This window comes from Anoplophora glabripennis, unplaced genomic scaffold, assembly GCF_000390285.2.
Source record: "Anoplophora glabripennis isolate ALB-LARVAE unplaced genomic scaffold, Agla_2.0 scaffold31, whole genome shotgun sequence".
In the NCBI taxonomy this organism is placed as follows: domain Eukaryota; kingdom Metazoa; phylum Arthropoda; class Insecta; order Coleoptera; family Cerambycidae; genus Anoplophora; species Anoplophora glabripennis.
Genome location: NW_019416897.1, coordinates 468803 through 484409, shown reverse-complemented (window position 1 = coordinate 484409; position 15607 = coordinate 468803). Strand labels below are relative to the sequence as shown.

Below are 15607 nucleotides of genomic sequence, written 5' to 3'. Positions count from 1 at the left end.
AAGCGGGTAGCAAAGTATATGTTTCAAAATACGTGGAAGACTATTTTTTTTGTGAGTAAGCATGTCTCTAATACAGACAAACGTTTTGAGTGTTAGTTGTCTTTCAGCTGCAATAATTTTTTAAATAAATAACACATGCACATATCATACTTGCCTCATATCATAATAAATCTTAAAAATAATGAATAAATAATAATAAAAATTAATTAATAACTTTAACTTATATGCGACTGTTATTGATATTCTAAAAAATATTAACTTAAAAAGGACTTCTTTTACTGTCCACCAAATTAAACTTAGACCAAGTAACACAACAAATAATTTCTTTTGCAACTAAGTATAAGGAAAGACATAACAGTGCACAAGATGGAATCGATGATATCAGATAACGAACTGTAAGTACTCTGAAACAGTAGTGAGCTATCTCCCATTTATATCCCAAGAATTACCTGCCCAAGTGTGACAAATACAGTTAATACAGGAAAATATACTTAAATGTAGAATGCGGCAATTCTAAATACTAATCGAAATGATTTAAATAAAAATATTTACATCGAGGTACTAAGCTTATTAATAATTGAAATTTTTCTAACTTACACGTCGAAATATTACTTTATTATTTACTTGAAAACATTGAGGTACCAGGAGATTGGCGTTCCCACACAATTATAGTTAACGTTGTTAAAATTTGTAACGACGTTCTTTTTTTAATTAGGTCTGTTAGTTTAAATTTGTTTATTTGTGTCTGTCTTTCGTAGCTAGAGATGCTGTCCCCTTTGTCTTCTATACAGAGTGTTTCAGGATTAAGTCGACAAACTGTAAGGAGATATTTCTCATAAAAAACAAAATAAGAAAAAAATCAAGTATAATTTTTTTCCAGAGACGCTTCATTTTCGAAATACAGGGCGTCAAAAATTTTTTTAAAAATTCAAAATTTTTTAAATAACCAAATTTGGCATGACACATCTTATAAGATACCATTTTTCCATAGAAGTAGAAGTCCCGCAAGCAACCAACGGTGGGGTTATGTTTTTTTAGAAACAAAAATTATGAAAACAATAGAAATATTTAAGTACCTAACATCATCACTTTTCGCTTTGTCTAGGTATAATATTAATTGGCAATTTTTTGGTTGTTTCAATTTACAAATAAATTTTCATGTATTGTTTGCCATCTTATTTTATTTAAAAGTACACAACACAAGTAAATGAAGTGACTACAAACCGTCTGAAAAAATTTAAGAGTATTGCAAAGGTCGTTACGTTATCGCATTACGACATAGTCACATTAGATATTAGGTACTTAAATATTTCTATTGTTTTCATCATCATTTTTTTTTTCTAAAAGAACACCCTAATCTCAAAAACGAAACATCTCCTAAATAATTTTAATACTATTGGTTAAACCCAAGGGAAGGGGAGACAAAAAGACTCACATATACTCGAGACTAAAACCAATTTTAATAGGTACTATATTTTTTAGGTTTTATGAGGAACGTCTTCCTAAGTTTATCGACAGAATCCAGAAGCACCCTTCCGAAAAATCAATTTTGCCATGAAACTATAAAGAGTTAGGAAAAAAGTGAATGTACACTTTTTGTCAATAACAAACTTTTCTATCTAAAAACAGCATCATTTTTTATTTTCAGTAGGGCCGTATTAATATTCTTTATAATTTAATGAGTCTGAGTCCCCATAACTCCGCCACTGGTTGCTTGCGGGACTTCTACTTCTATGGAAAAATGGTATCTTATAAGAAGATGTGTCATGCCAAATTTGGCTTAAATAGCCTTCTTCATTTAGAAGTTATTTAAAAAATTTGAACTCTTTTAAAAATCTTGAACGCCCTATATTTTGAAAATGAAGCATCTCTGGAAAAAATGTATACCTGATTTTTTCTTATTTTTTTATGAGGAATATCTCCTTAAAGTTTGTCGACTTGATCCTGAAACACCCTGTATATTGTACTATAATATTTAAGTAGTAATTCTTTTTTTAAACCCGTGTATACCCCTTATTAAAATAACCTTAAGAAAACACCATAACAGGAGAAACTGATACCTCCTCATATAACGTGAGTTAGCTTCATTAATAGAAATTGTTTACCATTGTCTTCTTGTACAAATGATTCGATTTCTACATTCGTCAAAATATTAAAATTCTTTGGTCGAGTTACATTTGAAGTGGGAGAAGAACTTTGAGACTTCTTTTTTATTAATATTTTCCTTAACATTCAGGAAATAAGTGGCGGTTTCCATACTTCAGAAGGCAAATATTTTTCATCACTTGAAAAATTAATTTAGCTTTCCACGTCATTCATACTTATATACATTCGAGTAGTTATATTTTCACAATATTTTTTTTAATTATCACGTAAATTACCAACACGACAGGTACAACAAATATGGTGATCGGAACCAAATAAATATCGATACTTTGTCTTAAAATCTGATCGATATATATATATTTCTATTATAAACATTAAATAAATTAAATAAATATATAATACACAGAGTGTTAATGATAAGTTTTGCCAAACTTCTCCCCTAATAACTATGCCACTGGAGTGTATTTTAGAATAAGTTATCCATGAAAAAATAGTCCCCACTAAAAAAATGTCATCCTCCAAATTTTATCATTAAATATTTTTTGCAAGTGAAGAAAAATTGAACTGTATCTTTGTAGGGAAGTGTCCTGTCAAAAGTTTTTAGAGAGCAAAAGTTGATTATTTTCAAAGTATACCAAATATCCCTCTTATTTCTCCCTTTCGCAACTAATAATATGAATTATAGACGGTACCTATATTAAATTAAAATTACCTGCATCGCACCAAATTCCGCACTGCTGCACTGCACTGCCAGGCGACTTGTCAACAACTGAAATTTATGACGCTGTAGACCAGAGCAACAATGCATATTGCTGTTTACCCGCACGCTCATTCTTCAACTGAGCGTATACATTTCTACCACATGCACGTTTAGTTCGACCAGACCTGTATATGGGTATGGTTAAATAAATATGGGAACAAGTTTTTTATATATTTCAATGCCGAGTTGCTGCGTCCACGACCGAACTTGCTACATACTGTCACCTTTTTGGTTCTTCAATTGATATCGGAAAGACTGTACTACCAGTGTGTTTATAATTGTATTATCTTCTAGTTTATCCATGATTTGTACAATACTGTGCTGTAAAAGTTCGCATTTCCTTTTCACTAATTTTAACAATATTTTGAAGATTTCGAAAAGAATATTGTGCGACACTCAGTTGCAGTTTTTATTCTTAAATTCAGAAATGTTACATCAGAATCTAAAATAAAAAATGACTATTCTATAGATACATACAACTTTTTAAGTATGTCCCTTTAATTTCTGAACGAACACTCTGTATAACATTTTATTTAAGATGTCACTTGTGGAAACAAAATAAAAAGTTGTCGAGAGATATGTTACTGCATCTTTAATCGATATAAGTCCATATCCTTCGCGGGGACCTTCGCGCCCGATACTCGCGGAACCCCCCCGACGTCCTACCGGTCCCCTACGTCACTACAGCAGCCATTTTGCGGCCAAGGTGAGTTGCGGAAGTGCATCGCAAGACAGACTCCTCCCCAGGGAAGTACGCGCTCCCCGGGGACCCTCTCGCCCCGCGCTCTCGCACGCGTTCCCATGGGGACGGCGGGATGATGACGGCGGAGCGGCCAGTAGGCAGCAGCGGCGGCGCTCGATATGCCGCCGACCATTGTAAGATATCGCCGCCGTCGCCGGACAACTCGCCTGTACCTGTCCTTGTCTAAGGGGGCCGCAGTCGAATGATACTCGGTGTATGATTCATTAATAATGGCGGGTGATGCCGTGGGTGCCTCAGGGACGCGTTCTGGGGCCTGTGTTGACCACAAACACTGTAAATTTAAAATTAGCGTGGACGCTAAACGTTTAAATGTTCAAATGTCGCAAATTAAAGATATAATCGAATAGTTTTCAATTTCTGCAATATCGTGGTTTCAAGTTTGATCTGTTCTAGTAGATTTAGTTGTTTTCCAATGTTCTGTACTGGGCCCTCTCCTTTTCGTAATACTTATCGATAGTATTGCCATCGATATGGAGACCAATGTATGTTTTATATTACCCCCAAATTCTAATTAAAAAAAATCATAGTTTTAATTATTCTGAATTCATAAAAATACAAGTATGGATAATATTATGTAGAAACAAACACGATGATTTGATAGGTCATGGCCATCGATAATGTCCTACCTGGGTCCGAATTATCAAAAAGGTCTTCATGGTGATTAGTGACTTCTTTTCTTGCTAGCCAGTTCAAATCAAAATCAAGATTAGCTCTTTTCGAGACAAGATCATCATGTTGATTTGACTAACAAAAATGTGAACTACAATAACATTATCAGAGTAAAAAAATAAAGAGTACATATCATTGGTAGGAGATTTAAGATTTTTTTTATACTCCTTATTTTACGATTTCAAACTTAAAGGCACTTCTGAATTCAAAAGGACTAGACTCATGTTATTGCGAACATGTAATGTAGCATTGCAACTAAGCAAAAATGATGGTGATGTCACCAGATTGACGTATTGGCAAGAAGGAAAATTGAAACGAAATATGTAGATATGATACGCAACCTTTTTGCCGTTTTATAATTGACTTATGAACAAAAATGGTATGCAAAAGTATTAGATTTTTTTTAATTGTAGTATAACAACCCCAGGTTCTATCGAAAAAAATAAATAAACGTAGTTGTGGCCAAAAATATGTGATCGTCATAAGGAATCCCTACGTTGTATGTATTTAATTTTTTATTGACCGGAAGGCGCCGGCTACTAACTTTGTAGAGGGGATGTATGGTTTAATTATATAAAACAAAAGCAGAGTAAATACACCTAACCTTTATTTACATACAATTCAAATTAAACATGTGACAAATAGAAAGAACAACAAAAATATTAACAACCATTAAACATAAAAGGAGAGTGCCAGGCTCACCTAGAGCTCCTGTGGGGAAAGAGCATGGCAGAGAAACCCACGATCGTTGTTCTTACCACCCAAATATATTATACAAAAACGACCATTAACCAAAGGAATAAATGAAGATCCTTTGCTAATGATAAATAAGTCCTGTCTCATTTAATGTGTCACTAAATGTCATCTGTTACTTCATATTAGTCATACACACTTCCAAGTAAAACTGAAGAGGTTTGGTGTTAGTTAGCCGACAGAGCCGGAAGGTACTGGAGTCCCATACGGGAGGCAATCCAGCTATAGTTGAGATTTCGGAAGATCCTTCATAACACTGGAGTCCCATACGGGAGGCAATCGAGCTTAATCCAGATTCGTTCCGCACGGGCGAAAATGTTAGTAAACTCAACAAGGCTCGTATAGACGTGTGACATAAAGTGGACACAAGAAATCAAAGAACAACCTGATCTTGTTTAAAACAAGTTAAATGTGAAATAAAGAAGTCGTTATTGTACTATCTGGGCGGTCTCGACAAAATACATATTTGAACATGTCATAAATAATGAACAATCTTAAATAATAATTGTAACAATTTTATATTAGAAAAATATACGCCCCTAAGCGTAAGACAATGAAGGTTAAACATATACAGAATTATTATCATGAGACATCTATATTTTACGAACAACGTCATCATTACAAAAACAAGTTAGCTGTAAAACAAAGGAGTCATTATTGTAAAGTCGGGGGCGCCCACGACGATATACATATTTTAACATGAAATAAATAATGAGCAATCGTTAATAATATAACAGTATAACAATTTTACCTTAGAAAAATATATGCCCTTGAGCATAAAGCAACGGAAGCTAAACATACAAAGAATTATTATCATGAAACATCTATAAACATTACAATCATAAGATTACACAGAACAATTAACAACAAAGTACTTAAAGAATATTACCTGCTAACTAATGACACTTTAACCAATTAACGACACACTGCCCGCCGATCGTCTTACTGCCGATCTCCACACCGTTCGCACTTCAACTACCTATCTTCAACTATTTAGGCTTCCTTCCAGAATTTCCTACCCAAGTGCCTGTTTTTTGTGCTTCCTTCTATCGACCGTTAATATTACTTTTTCATTGTTATACAACACCTATGTAACAGGTGACGTCGAAGTTGATAAGATAAGTACGGTTTTGCACAGAATATCTTCAGTCTAAATGAAAATCACTTTGACACCAGAATTTATCTCTTTGTATCTTGTTAAACAAAATAATAAAACAGTCATTAAGTATACTCTAAATCGGTAAACTTTCGTTTGGAAGTTTTTATTTTCACCAAATCTATTATAAAAGTAAGAAAAGTAGGTCAATAACTACATAAAATTGAAAGCGCAACAAAAACATTACCAGTATTTTTATTTATCCGTTTTGTCATGATTATTTTCATTGAATGTAGCTGACCAAATTAGACCGTAGGATGTATATTGTATAATGTTCAGTCAGATTGCTTGTGTGCACGCATAATCTGATTGTGCGTATTTAATATACATTATTATTGGATGATCTTCACCAAACAGCTATTCAGCATGCACAAAACTTGTCTGAAGTAGGTAATACAACCCTACAGTTTCCGATAAAACAGTAGTATTTTTTTCAACAATAATTTTACTTTCTACTAGGTTATTTTTATGTTTTATTAAAATTGGTTTACTTAACTAATAATTGCTAACGATTAAAAACTGTTTAGTTGTAGACTAAAGCTTGTTGCTGTCAGAAACTAATTATTGCGTCCTGTTACAGGTTGTCATATCAACACAGGTGGCTGTGGACGGACCCTTGCTGGCAATTTCCGACAACATGTTCGTACACAACAACTCCAAACATGGCAGAAGGGCGAAACGACTGGACCCCACTGAAGGTAACTATGTTAAAAGTTCTAATGTTAACGTTAAATAAAAGCATACAGAATGTGTTTAATGTCAGAATAAATTTATCAAAGTTTAACTACAATTTGACTAAATCGGGATCAGTGACAAAGGTATAAGATGTTTGATTGGCTGTTACGGAAGGATTTAGTTCAAATATCTTTTTATAAATCGACTCTTAGCCTGCTTCCAATGTAAGGAGCGGCGCGTGGGTAAAATTTAGAACAACTTAAATTTTGCACAAATTCACAATTGTTTGAATGAAAGGTAGTCATAATTACTAAGATTTTGGACTGACGCACGTCTGATATTGTTTTAATTTTTGGACTGTCATTTATGAACACTTCTTCAAGATGAAGGTGCACACAAATTTTTATTCTAAACCTGTCCATCCAAATATGTAAAAATGTATGTAAAGTGAATTTGACTGTGTATAGGTCCTTATTATTATTACTTACGCTCAGCTCATACTCATACTGCAGAGCCATTTTGTCCCGATCATGTATCTTCTCGATTATCGATCGCACTAAATGACATCACGAATTAGCGCGACAGCAGACACCGATTTAAAAGATTTATTTTGCGCGTCAGATTGTAATAACTTGTAAATTATTTCTAGTAATTTTTAAAAAATTGATGGAAGTTGCTTATTCCTTCAGTGCTGCCAGAATCATCCACTAAATCGACAGACATAAACAAGGCTAATAGCTAGAATAATACCATTAACAAATTAAAAATAAGGCATAAAATTATGATTAGATATTCCAGGTATTAGTCTGACATAATTTATAAATTATAAAAGTTATTTTGACGTATACTGTCAGGCCCATAAAATGTAGATTAAATAGTTTTTTCGTATTTTGACTGATAATATGCTATCTTACTAAATTCAAAATCGTTTACTAAAGTGGCACTTTACCATATGAAATGTACTACTACACAGGGTGTTAATTAAGTGTGTACAAAAATTCAACAGACGATTATTTGAATGATTTTAAGACAAAAAGTTCATATAAACATTGGTCCGCAGATGCTTCGTTTTGAACATACAGAGTGTTAACTTGATCTGATTTATTAAGTCCAGTGGCGTCCCGAACGGTACTTTAACGAATATTTTTGACAAAAAAATGTACGCCACTGACGTTTTTGTAATTTTTATATATTTTTTTTTTAATTAAGCAACCAAAAATACTTTTTTGTCTCTTGAATGTTTTTCGTATCTTGCATTGCATGTCCCTGGACCACACAAGAATCATGGGGAAAAGTTTCATTTGGAAATTATCATTTTTTTATAATTAATTTTGTATTAATAACATGTAACATCTAAATAATATAAAGTACAAATAACACTGCCAAACTAGAACAAAATTGGGCAAAGGGTATTTAATATATTTACGAAATACCAATTTTTTTACAAATGTATCTTGAAACTTTTTGCCTTAAAATCACTCAAATAATCGTCTGTTGAATCTATTACACATACTTAATTAACACCCTGTATGTATAGCAATGTCATTGTAAATAAAAAACAGTTTGACAGAAAATATCGGAAAAATGTTATATATCATATTGAACTTAAATCTAATACTATATTAGATCTATGATATTAAAAGTACAATTACTCAAATTTTGAAAAGTTATAACGAAATTTATTCAGTTGTACTTGTTCTCTCTGAAAACTATTCTCTATATGCATTCCTGATTGATCTTAAGGGCCCCATATTCTTTAAATAGTGTTTTCCGCAAAGACAAATAATTTCAAACATTTAATAACTGAATAATCAAAAGCTTATCAAATAATAGGAATGTTATGTCATGCCACCTGAGTATTTTCAAAGACGCCGCAGTAAAACGAATAAACAGGTGCAAAAAACGATCAAACCATTAAGGTTTTAGGTACTGAAATCTACGAAAATATTAACTTTTTTAGACATAACTCCACATGTAAATATTCTTATAATATTTACTTGCTTAGTCCTACATATAAAATTGTTTACTTTTATTTATAAGTACGTGAAAATAATTCTTAAAATGTGGGGTTAGGATAACAGAAAACGCATGTTTTACAAACGCTTTTTTTTAGTTATTATTTTATTTGGGTAAATTTAAATGGTAACAATTAATAAACAAAACATCAAGGATTTTATTTTTGTGCTTACTTTTGTTCTACACGTTTTACTTTTCAAGATTTCAGTACCTAAAAATGCCAGAAATTTCTCGGCCAGGGATATGGCCACCTTAAGGTGCTACTAGTTGTTGCTGATGAAATATATTTTCAACTTATTGACGTAGCTTTCCTCGATATACCCTTTAGCCATACTAGTTGACTGCCATTGTCTATGTCCTTTAAGTGTTTGAACATCAACTCCACTGTCAACGAGGAAGGTGGCACACATCCTCCTCAAGCAATAGTCAGTGTAACTGGATGCATCTGGAAGTTTTAAGTATTCTGCAATTCTTTGGGAAATTTTTGCAAAACTATTGATGCTAACTAGTTGTATGATTATAGTAAATGAAAAATCTGTTGTGTTTTACTTGTTTGGGTCTCAGTTGTAAATACTTATGATAAATTTCATATCCGTTGCATTCTGATCTTACGGTAAATACACGTTTCTTTTTGGTTTTAGTATCATGCAAAGCCGACAAGCCCGATTTAAACCAAATATTAGTACTACTTGCATTAGTAAGAACTTATCGTCTGGGACCTCTTTTAAAAACATAGTAACGTTTTCCATAGTTGGTTTCTTTGCTTCGTATGTGCCATTTTGACATTTTAAAAAGACAACTAGCTTTTTCTTAGTGATATATCCATATTTTCGTTTATTTGTATAGTATTTTTCAACATGGAATATGTAGACCATAAACTGGATGCCTCGAGAAACTTTACCTAAAATAACGAAAGACATTGTATGAAAAACACTAAAATATCTTTAAAAAATAGCTTACCTTCTCACAAACTTACACTAGCATAACATTTTCATCAGTTCTTAGTGCGTTTTTTATCATCCTCCACCTACGAAATACTTCATATACCTTCTCATATTTTTCCTTGGATTTTAAAGGAAGTAAGCTCGAAGATGCTTCTCGAGCGGCAGTTAAAATGTCCTCAGAACAATTTTTTTGGTATATTCGTTTAGTAAAACTTTGTTTTTCTGATCTTGTTATTTAATATACAGGGTTTTTCATAATGACGTACAAATATTTTAAGGAGGTGTTTAAAAAGTAATTTTACTACCACTTCCAATACATTTTTTCGATTTGAGCCCCTCCTGAGAAAATATTCAAATCTCAATAAAATTAGCTTTTATTTTTTTTCGGCAAGGAAAAATAATTTATTTTTTTGCTCGTAAACCATTAAGTATATGAAAAAATGGGAATAGTAAAAAGTTTCTAAATGAAATGTAGTATTAAAAGGTATTTTTCTGGAATTGGCTAACGTAGAAAAAAGTTGTGAGAGAAATAAAACCAAAGGGTACTAATTTCTTTCAGTCAAAGACGTAAAATAGAAAAAAGACTACCAAAAAATACCATTCAACTAGTTGTTAACGTGTACCAAAATTCAAATGTCTAAGTTTATCCGTTTTCGTGAAAAAAAATAAAAATAAAAGCCAATTTTTTCGGAAATTTTGAGATTTGAATATTATCTCTGGGGGGGGCCCAAATCAAAAAAATATATTAGAAGTAACCCCCCCAAAATTACTTTCTAAACACCTCCTTAAAACATTTGCACATCATTATGAAACACTCTGTACATACAAGCACATTTCCATTTTCTTTGTGGTCGAAGGAACCTACTTCCTTCTCTTAAGTCTAGTACAACCTGTATCACGACTGAGAACAGCGCGCCAACGCAACCAACAACCACTGCGGTATATGTCCAGAACTCGCAGCCAGCGTCGGGCGAGACAATGTCCCCGGCAGGTGAGCGCTCGGCCACAAATCATCGCCGAACTAGTTGGTATGCGCGCTGCGGCTACGCTACGGTGGCGTCCGCGAAAACATCTCGTTTGTATGCGCTGCCTCGGCGGATCCGAAACTTTGCGAAATTGGTTCGCGATCCGGCCCAGTGGAGGAAGGAAGCGGAATCGTGGAGGGTAATAGGAAGCGCGAGATGGAGTGCAGGGCCTAGTCGGTTGCTTACGGATAGACAGAAGATTTGGGAACGGCGGAAAATTACTTCAGTGGGGTAGCCTTGTTACAAACTGCGTCGTTGTCGAGGAAGTGTCCACGATTTTGTTTTAGGCTGGAACATTAAATGACTAAGTTATATGTACAGGGTGTCCAAAAATTGACGGCCGTCCTTCTGGGATTTCTTTAAGGGGACAAAGGCAAATCGAAAATCAAGAAGGAAAAGTTTATCTGTTTTTCTTTGCTGAGTAATTATTAAAAACATTATTCAAAAAAACTAAAAAAGTGGAAGTAAAAGTCACTTTACAGTTTACCGCATAAATGTGTGAAATTTTGTCTGTTTCATTTCATAAAACCTTGTTTCCTTAGATATTATTTTAAGTAAAATGTTGATTTTAAATAATTATTTTCGATTCGATTCGATTTATTAACAACTTTTTAACACACTTCCAATTTGAATATACAGGGTGTCCGGAAAGTCATGTCAAAAATGAAGGGTATTCAGGGTAGGTGAAAATAGTAGTAGTACTATTTTTTTCCTATCGGGCTTCGTTATGGAATTATTCGCCTTCAAAGAAAGAAGTTTGAAAACCAAGTTCCAATTATAACTTCCAAGTCGTTACCATGACAACAATGAAATTTGGGCAATTAAAGTAACTCATGGTAATGTTCATGTCTAAGTTTAAACTGATATACAATATGTCTGGATTATACAGGAGCAGACGAAATTATACATTTAAATTTACACATTTTTGGCATTATTTTTTTCATAGTTCCTTTCCTCTCTCACTTTGGTAAAAAAAAGTTTACGGCATACGAACAGTTTAATCTTTATTCAGACCTTTTCCATACTCTTAAATAAATAAAGTACACTTCAAAAATTCTTCAATGTATGTAGCTTTGTGACAGTTTCATTGACATTTAATTTTCAAATAAGTATTAAATATGCCATTAATTTTTGCACCAAATGAATATGTTGATATGTTACTTATTATGGAGAGTGCCGAAAGAATTCTAGAATAATTGTAAAGGAAAAGATTTCCTAATAGACATGTGCCATCTAGACAAACATTTTCTAATGTAGAGCGAAAATTGCGTAATGGTTCAAACCCAAGAGCATGTACGTTTGGCAAGAGACGAAGAAAATACTATCAATATTATTGCATTTATAGCAGTCAATCCACATGCTTCTGTTCGTAATATTGCGGAAGAGATTGATATAAGCAAATCTTCTGTTCACCCAATTCTAGCAAATAATGGACACCATCGCTACAAATTATCTTTGGTTCAAAATTTAAGACCTATTGATTACAACAGAGTCTGGAGTACATTGCCTACGTTATGGTTCAGTTACATGACGACCCTCAGTTCCTCCATAAAATTATGTGGACCGATGAAGCACGTTTTCACAATATTGGTATGGTTAATCGGCATAATAGTCATTACTAGTCTGTCGCAAATCTCACTGGATCAGAGAAACCCATTTTCAATCCATTCAAGTAATGTATGGTGCGGCTTATGTAATGGACGATTAATTGGACCATACTTTTATGATAGATATTTGTCCTTTTTAAGAGATGTTGTTCCCGATCTTATTGAAGAAATTCCATTACATGAGCGCCTTACTATGTGGTGGCAACTCGTATGTTGTAACGCATTTTTGACTGAATTTGGAGGGAACTGGATTGGTAATCAAGGACCTGTTAGGTGGCCTGCATGATCACCTGACCTGAGTCCTCTCGATTTTTGTATGTGGGGACATTTAAAGCAAGATGTGTAGGCTGAAAAACCAAATAACGTTGAAGATCTCCAGAATAAAATCACTCGTGCTTGCCATAAAATGCAATGAAAAGCCATTGATTCGTCTTCGTAAGTTACTAAATTTTCATATGTCGATAAAATTTGTTGAACCTTACCTGTCTAAAAGATCGTTCAAAGTTCAGTACCGAGGTTTTATATCGACTGAAATTGTTACTGCTTCTGGAGTACCTCAGGGTTCAATTCTTGGCCCACATATTATCGAATTTGTTCATTAATGGTATTTGTGATAATCTTCTAACTAATGTTCTCTTATATGCAAATGGTTTCAAGCTTTACTCCTGTTACATCTGTTGATGATTGTATTGTACTCCAAAAAAGGTTATCAAGAGTAAATGAGTGGTGTCAAAAAAATAAACTGGCCATTAACATATCAAAAACAAGAAAACTTAAGCCTATTGTTTGAAGTATAATGTAGGTACAGAAGTTATGTTGAATTTTTCAAGACATGCATTTGAACCCATTTATGAAAGCGCATAGCTTTGCTTTACCTATTATAGTCTTTCCGTTATTAGTTGAATACCAAATAGTTAGGGGATATGAACCAGGTTCGGTCGCTACGCAACAATTCGGCATTGAAATATTTGAAAAACTTGTTCCCATATTTATTTAACCATACCCATATACAGGTCTGGTCGCCCAGTTGAAGAATGCCCGCGGGCAAAGGGCGAACAAACACAGCCGGACTGGGCGACCGGTCATAAATTTCAGTTGTCGACAAAATGCCTAGTAGTGCAGTGTAGCAATGCGGAATTTGGTTTGATTCAAGTAATTTTAATTTATTATAGGCACCTTCTATGAATCATTCATATTACAATAATAGAAAAAGGGAGAAATAAAAGGGATATTTGTTTAGTAATATTATTACAACATGGCATTTTGGAGACCTTTTGAAACGGGAACAAAACGAAATACCGCCAACAATATTGAATTAGTAGAACCGGTTGTTGATGAACGTCGTTTTAAATGTTTACGATTGTTTAAAAAAGGAAGAAAATGAAAAACCAGATAATGAAATTATAAACAGAATTCACATATTAACTGGAGTTTCAGTGTCCACAATTGTTCGTGTTATTAAACAAGGTGTTATAGATCATTACGTAAAGAGGAAGAGAAAACAAAAATATAAAAATATCGATGAGATGACGAGAGACGTAATTCGGCGGACAATTTATAATTTATATTAAGAAAATTGAGGACATTATTAAAATATGTTGTTGACCAAATGAACATATAATAGAAATTTTCTGCGCATTATACAGCGTGTCCCACTAGTGCGGGAAAGTCCAATATCTATGTGAAAATGAGGAATATATGGATTTTTCTTTTTATTGTGTTGCCACATTTCTCGGAATGTACAAATTAAAAATATATTCAACTCTACAGGGTGTTCCACTTTTCCTGGACAGACACCAACTTTGGTTTTTTAAATGGAAATACATTTTTTATATTTTTTCGGATTCTACATAAAAAAATAAAAGGTACTTTGTGTAGAATGTTTCTATTCAAATATTCACAGTGTTTGAGATATCTCGCTTGAAAGGTTTTTCTAGTCGATATTGGTTGCTTACATTTTCTGATACTGACAGGTTATACTAATAGCTACTAAGCCCATTTTTTTATCAAATGTTTAGTAAGGATGACTCTTCCGAATCATGCTCCAAAAACTGGCCTGCGTTATACAGGGTGGCCAAAATATCATGTCAAAATTGCCAATTGAAAAATTGAAAAATCTCGATTTTTTTAAATGCAACGCCCTGTATATTTTCATACCATGAAATGCATAATTAAATTCTCTACAACTTTGCTATACTTGCTCCTATACCAAAATTCATTAGTTTTTCATGAAATCCCATTTCTATGAAAAAATGCGAAGTATACAAATAGTTTATATGTAAAATAACGTAGTAGGCTCCTGTCAAATGATAATCTGGAAAATTTTCGATTCACGTAAGGTTTAATAGAAAAGCGACAGTAATAATTGTGAAATGAATTACTCTAAAAAAGAATTAGTAAATAAATAATAGAATAATTAGTAAAACTCATGGTAACTGTTTATTGGCAAGTCGTATTTACCAAGCTAATAATCCAGATTTACAAAAATATCCTCGTACAAAGTGTTTTGTAAAACTGAAGGATAGGTTTGAAAGAACGGCAAATGCAAATTATGAGAAGACAACAAGAACATATGCATGTGGTAATCAGGATAGTGAAATTGACATTTTGGAATGTACAGTCCAAAATCCATCTACAAGTGTCAGAGAAATTAGTGATGAAATTAGTATTTCCAAAAGTGTGGTTAATAGAACGTTAAAGAAAAACAACGTCCACCCCTATCATTCTGAACATCACCAATTCTTAACACAGCAAGGTTTTCAGAAGCGAGTACAGTTTTGCGAGTGGGCAACTATAAAGTCATCCTTTGCCAATACTGGTCGAGAGAGTCGACATAATTATCACCATTACGCCGATCATAATCCCAGATGAAGAAGACAAGACGATCATCAACACCGCCTTAAAGTCAACGTTTGGGAGGGAATATGCGGAGAATATGGCATTGGACCACATTTTCTTGACTGGTAATGGGTATTTGCAATTTTTACAAAACGACTTGCTCCAATTGCAGGGACATATTCCTCCGGATGACTTAAACAGTCAGTGATTCCAACATGATGGTGCCCCTGCAAATTCCACACTGGCGGTAAATTTTCTCATTATGTAAGTTATGTAAATTCATAGAAAAACTGTT

General features: G+C 33.4%; 1 protein-coding gene across 1 annotated transcript in view; it reads left to right on the top strand.

Moving 5' to 3' along the window:
• The window catches only part of LOC108905704 (transcription factor collier), a 204941-nt gene that overhangs the window by 167012 nt on the left and 22322 nt on the right, over positions 1-15607 (top strand). Inside the window, exon 9 of the mRNA XM_018708688.1 lies at positions 6788-6905. Within this exon, the coding sequence (XP_018564204.1) occupies positions 6788-6905 (118 nt within the window). The remainder of the gene's footprint in view (positions 1-6787; positions 6906-15607) is intronic.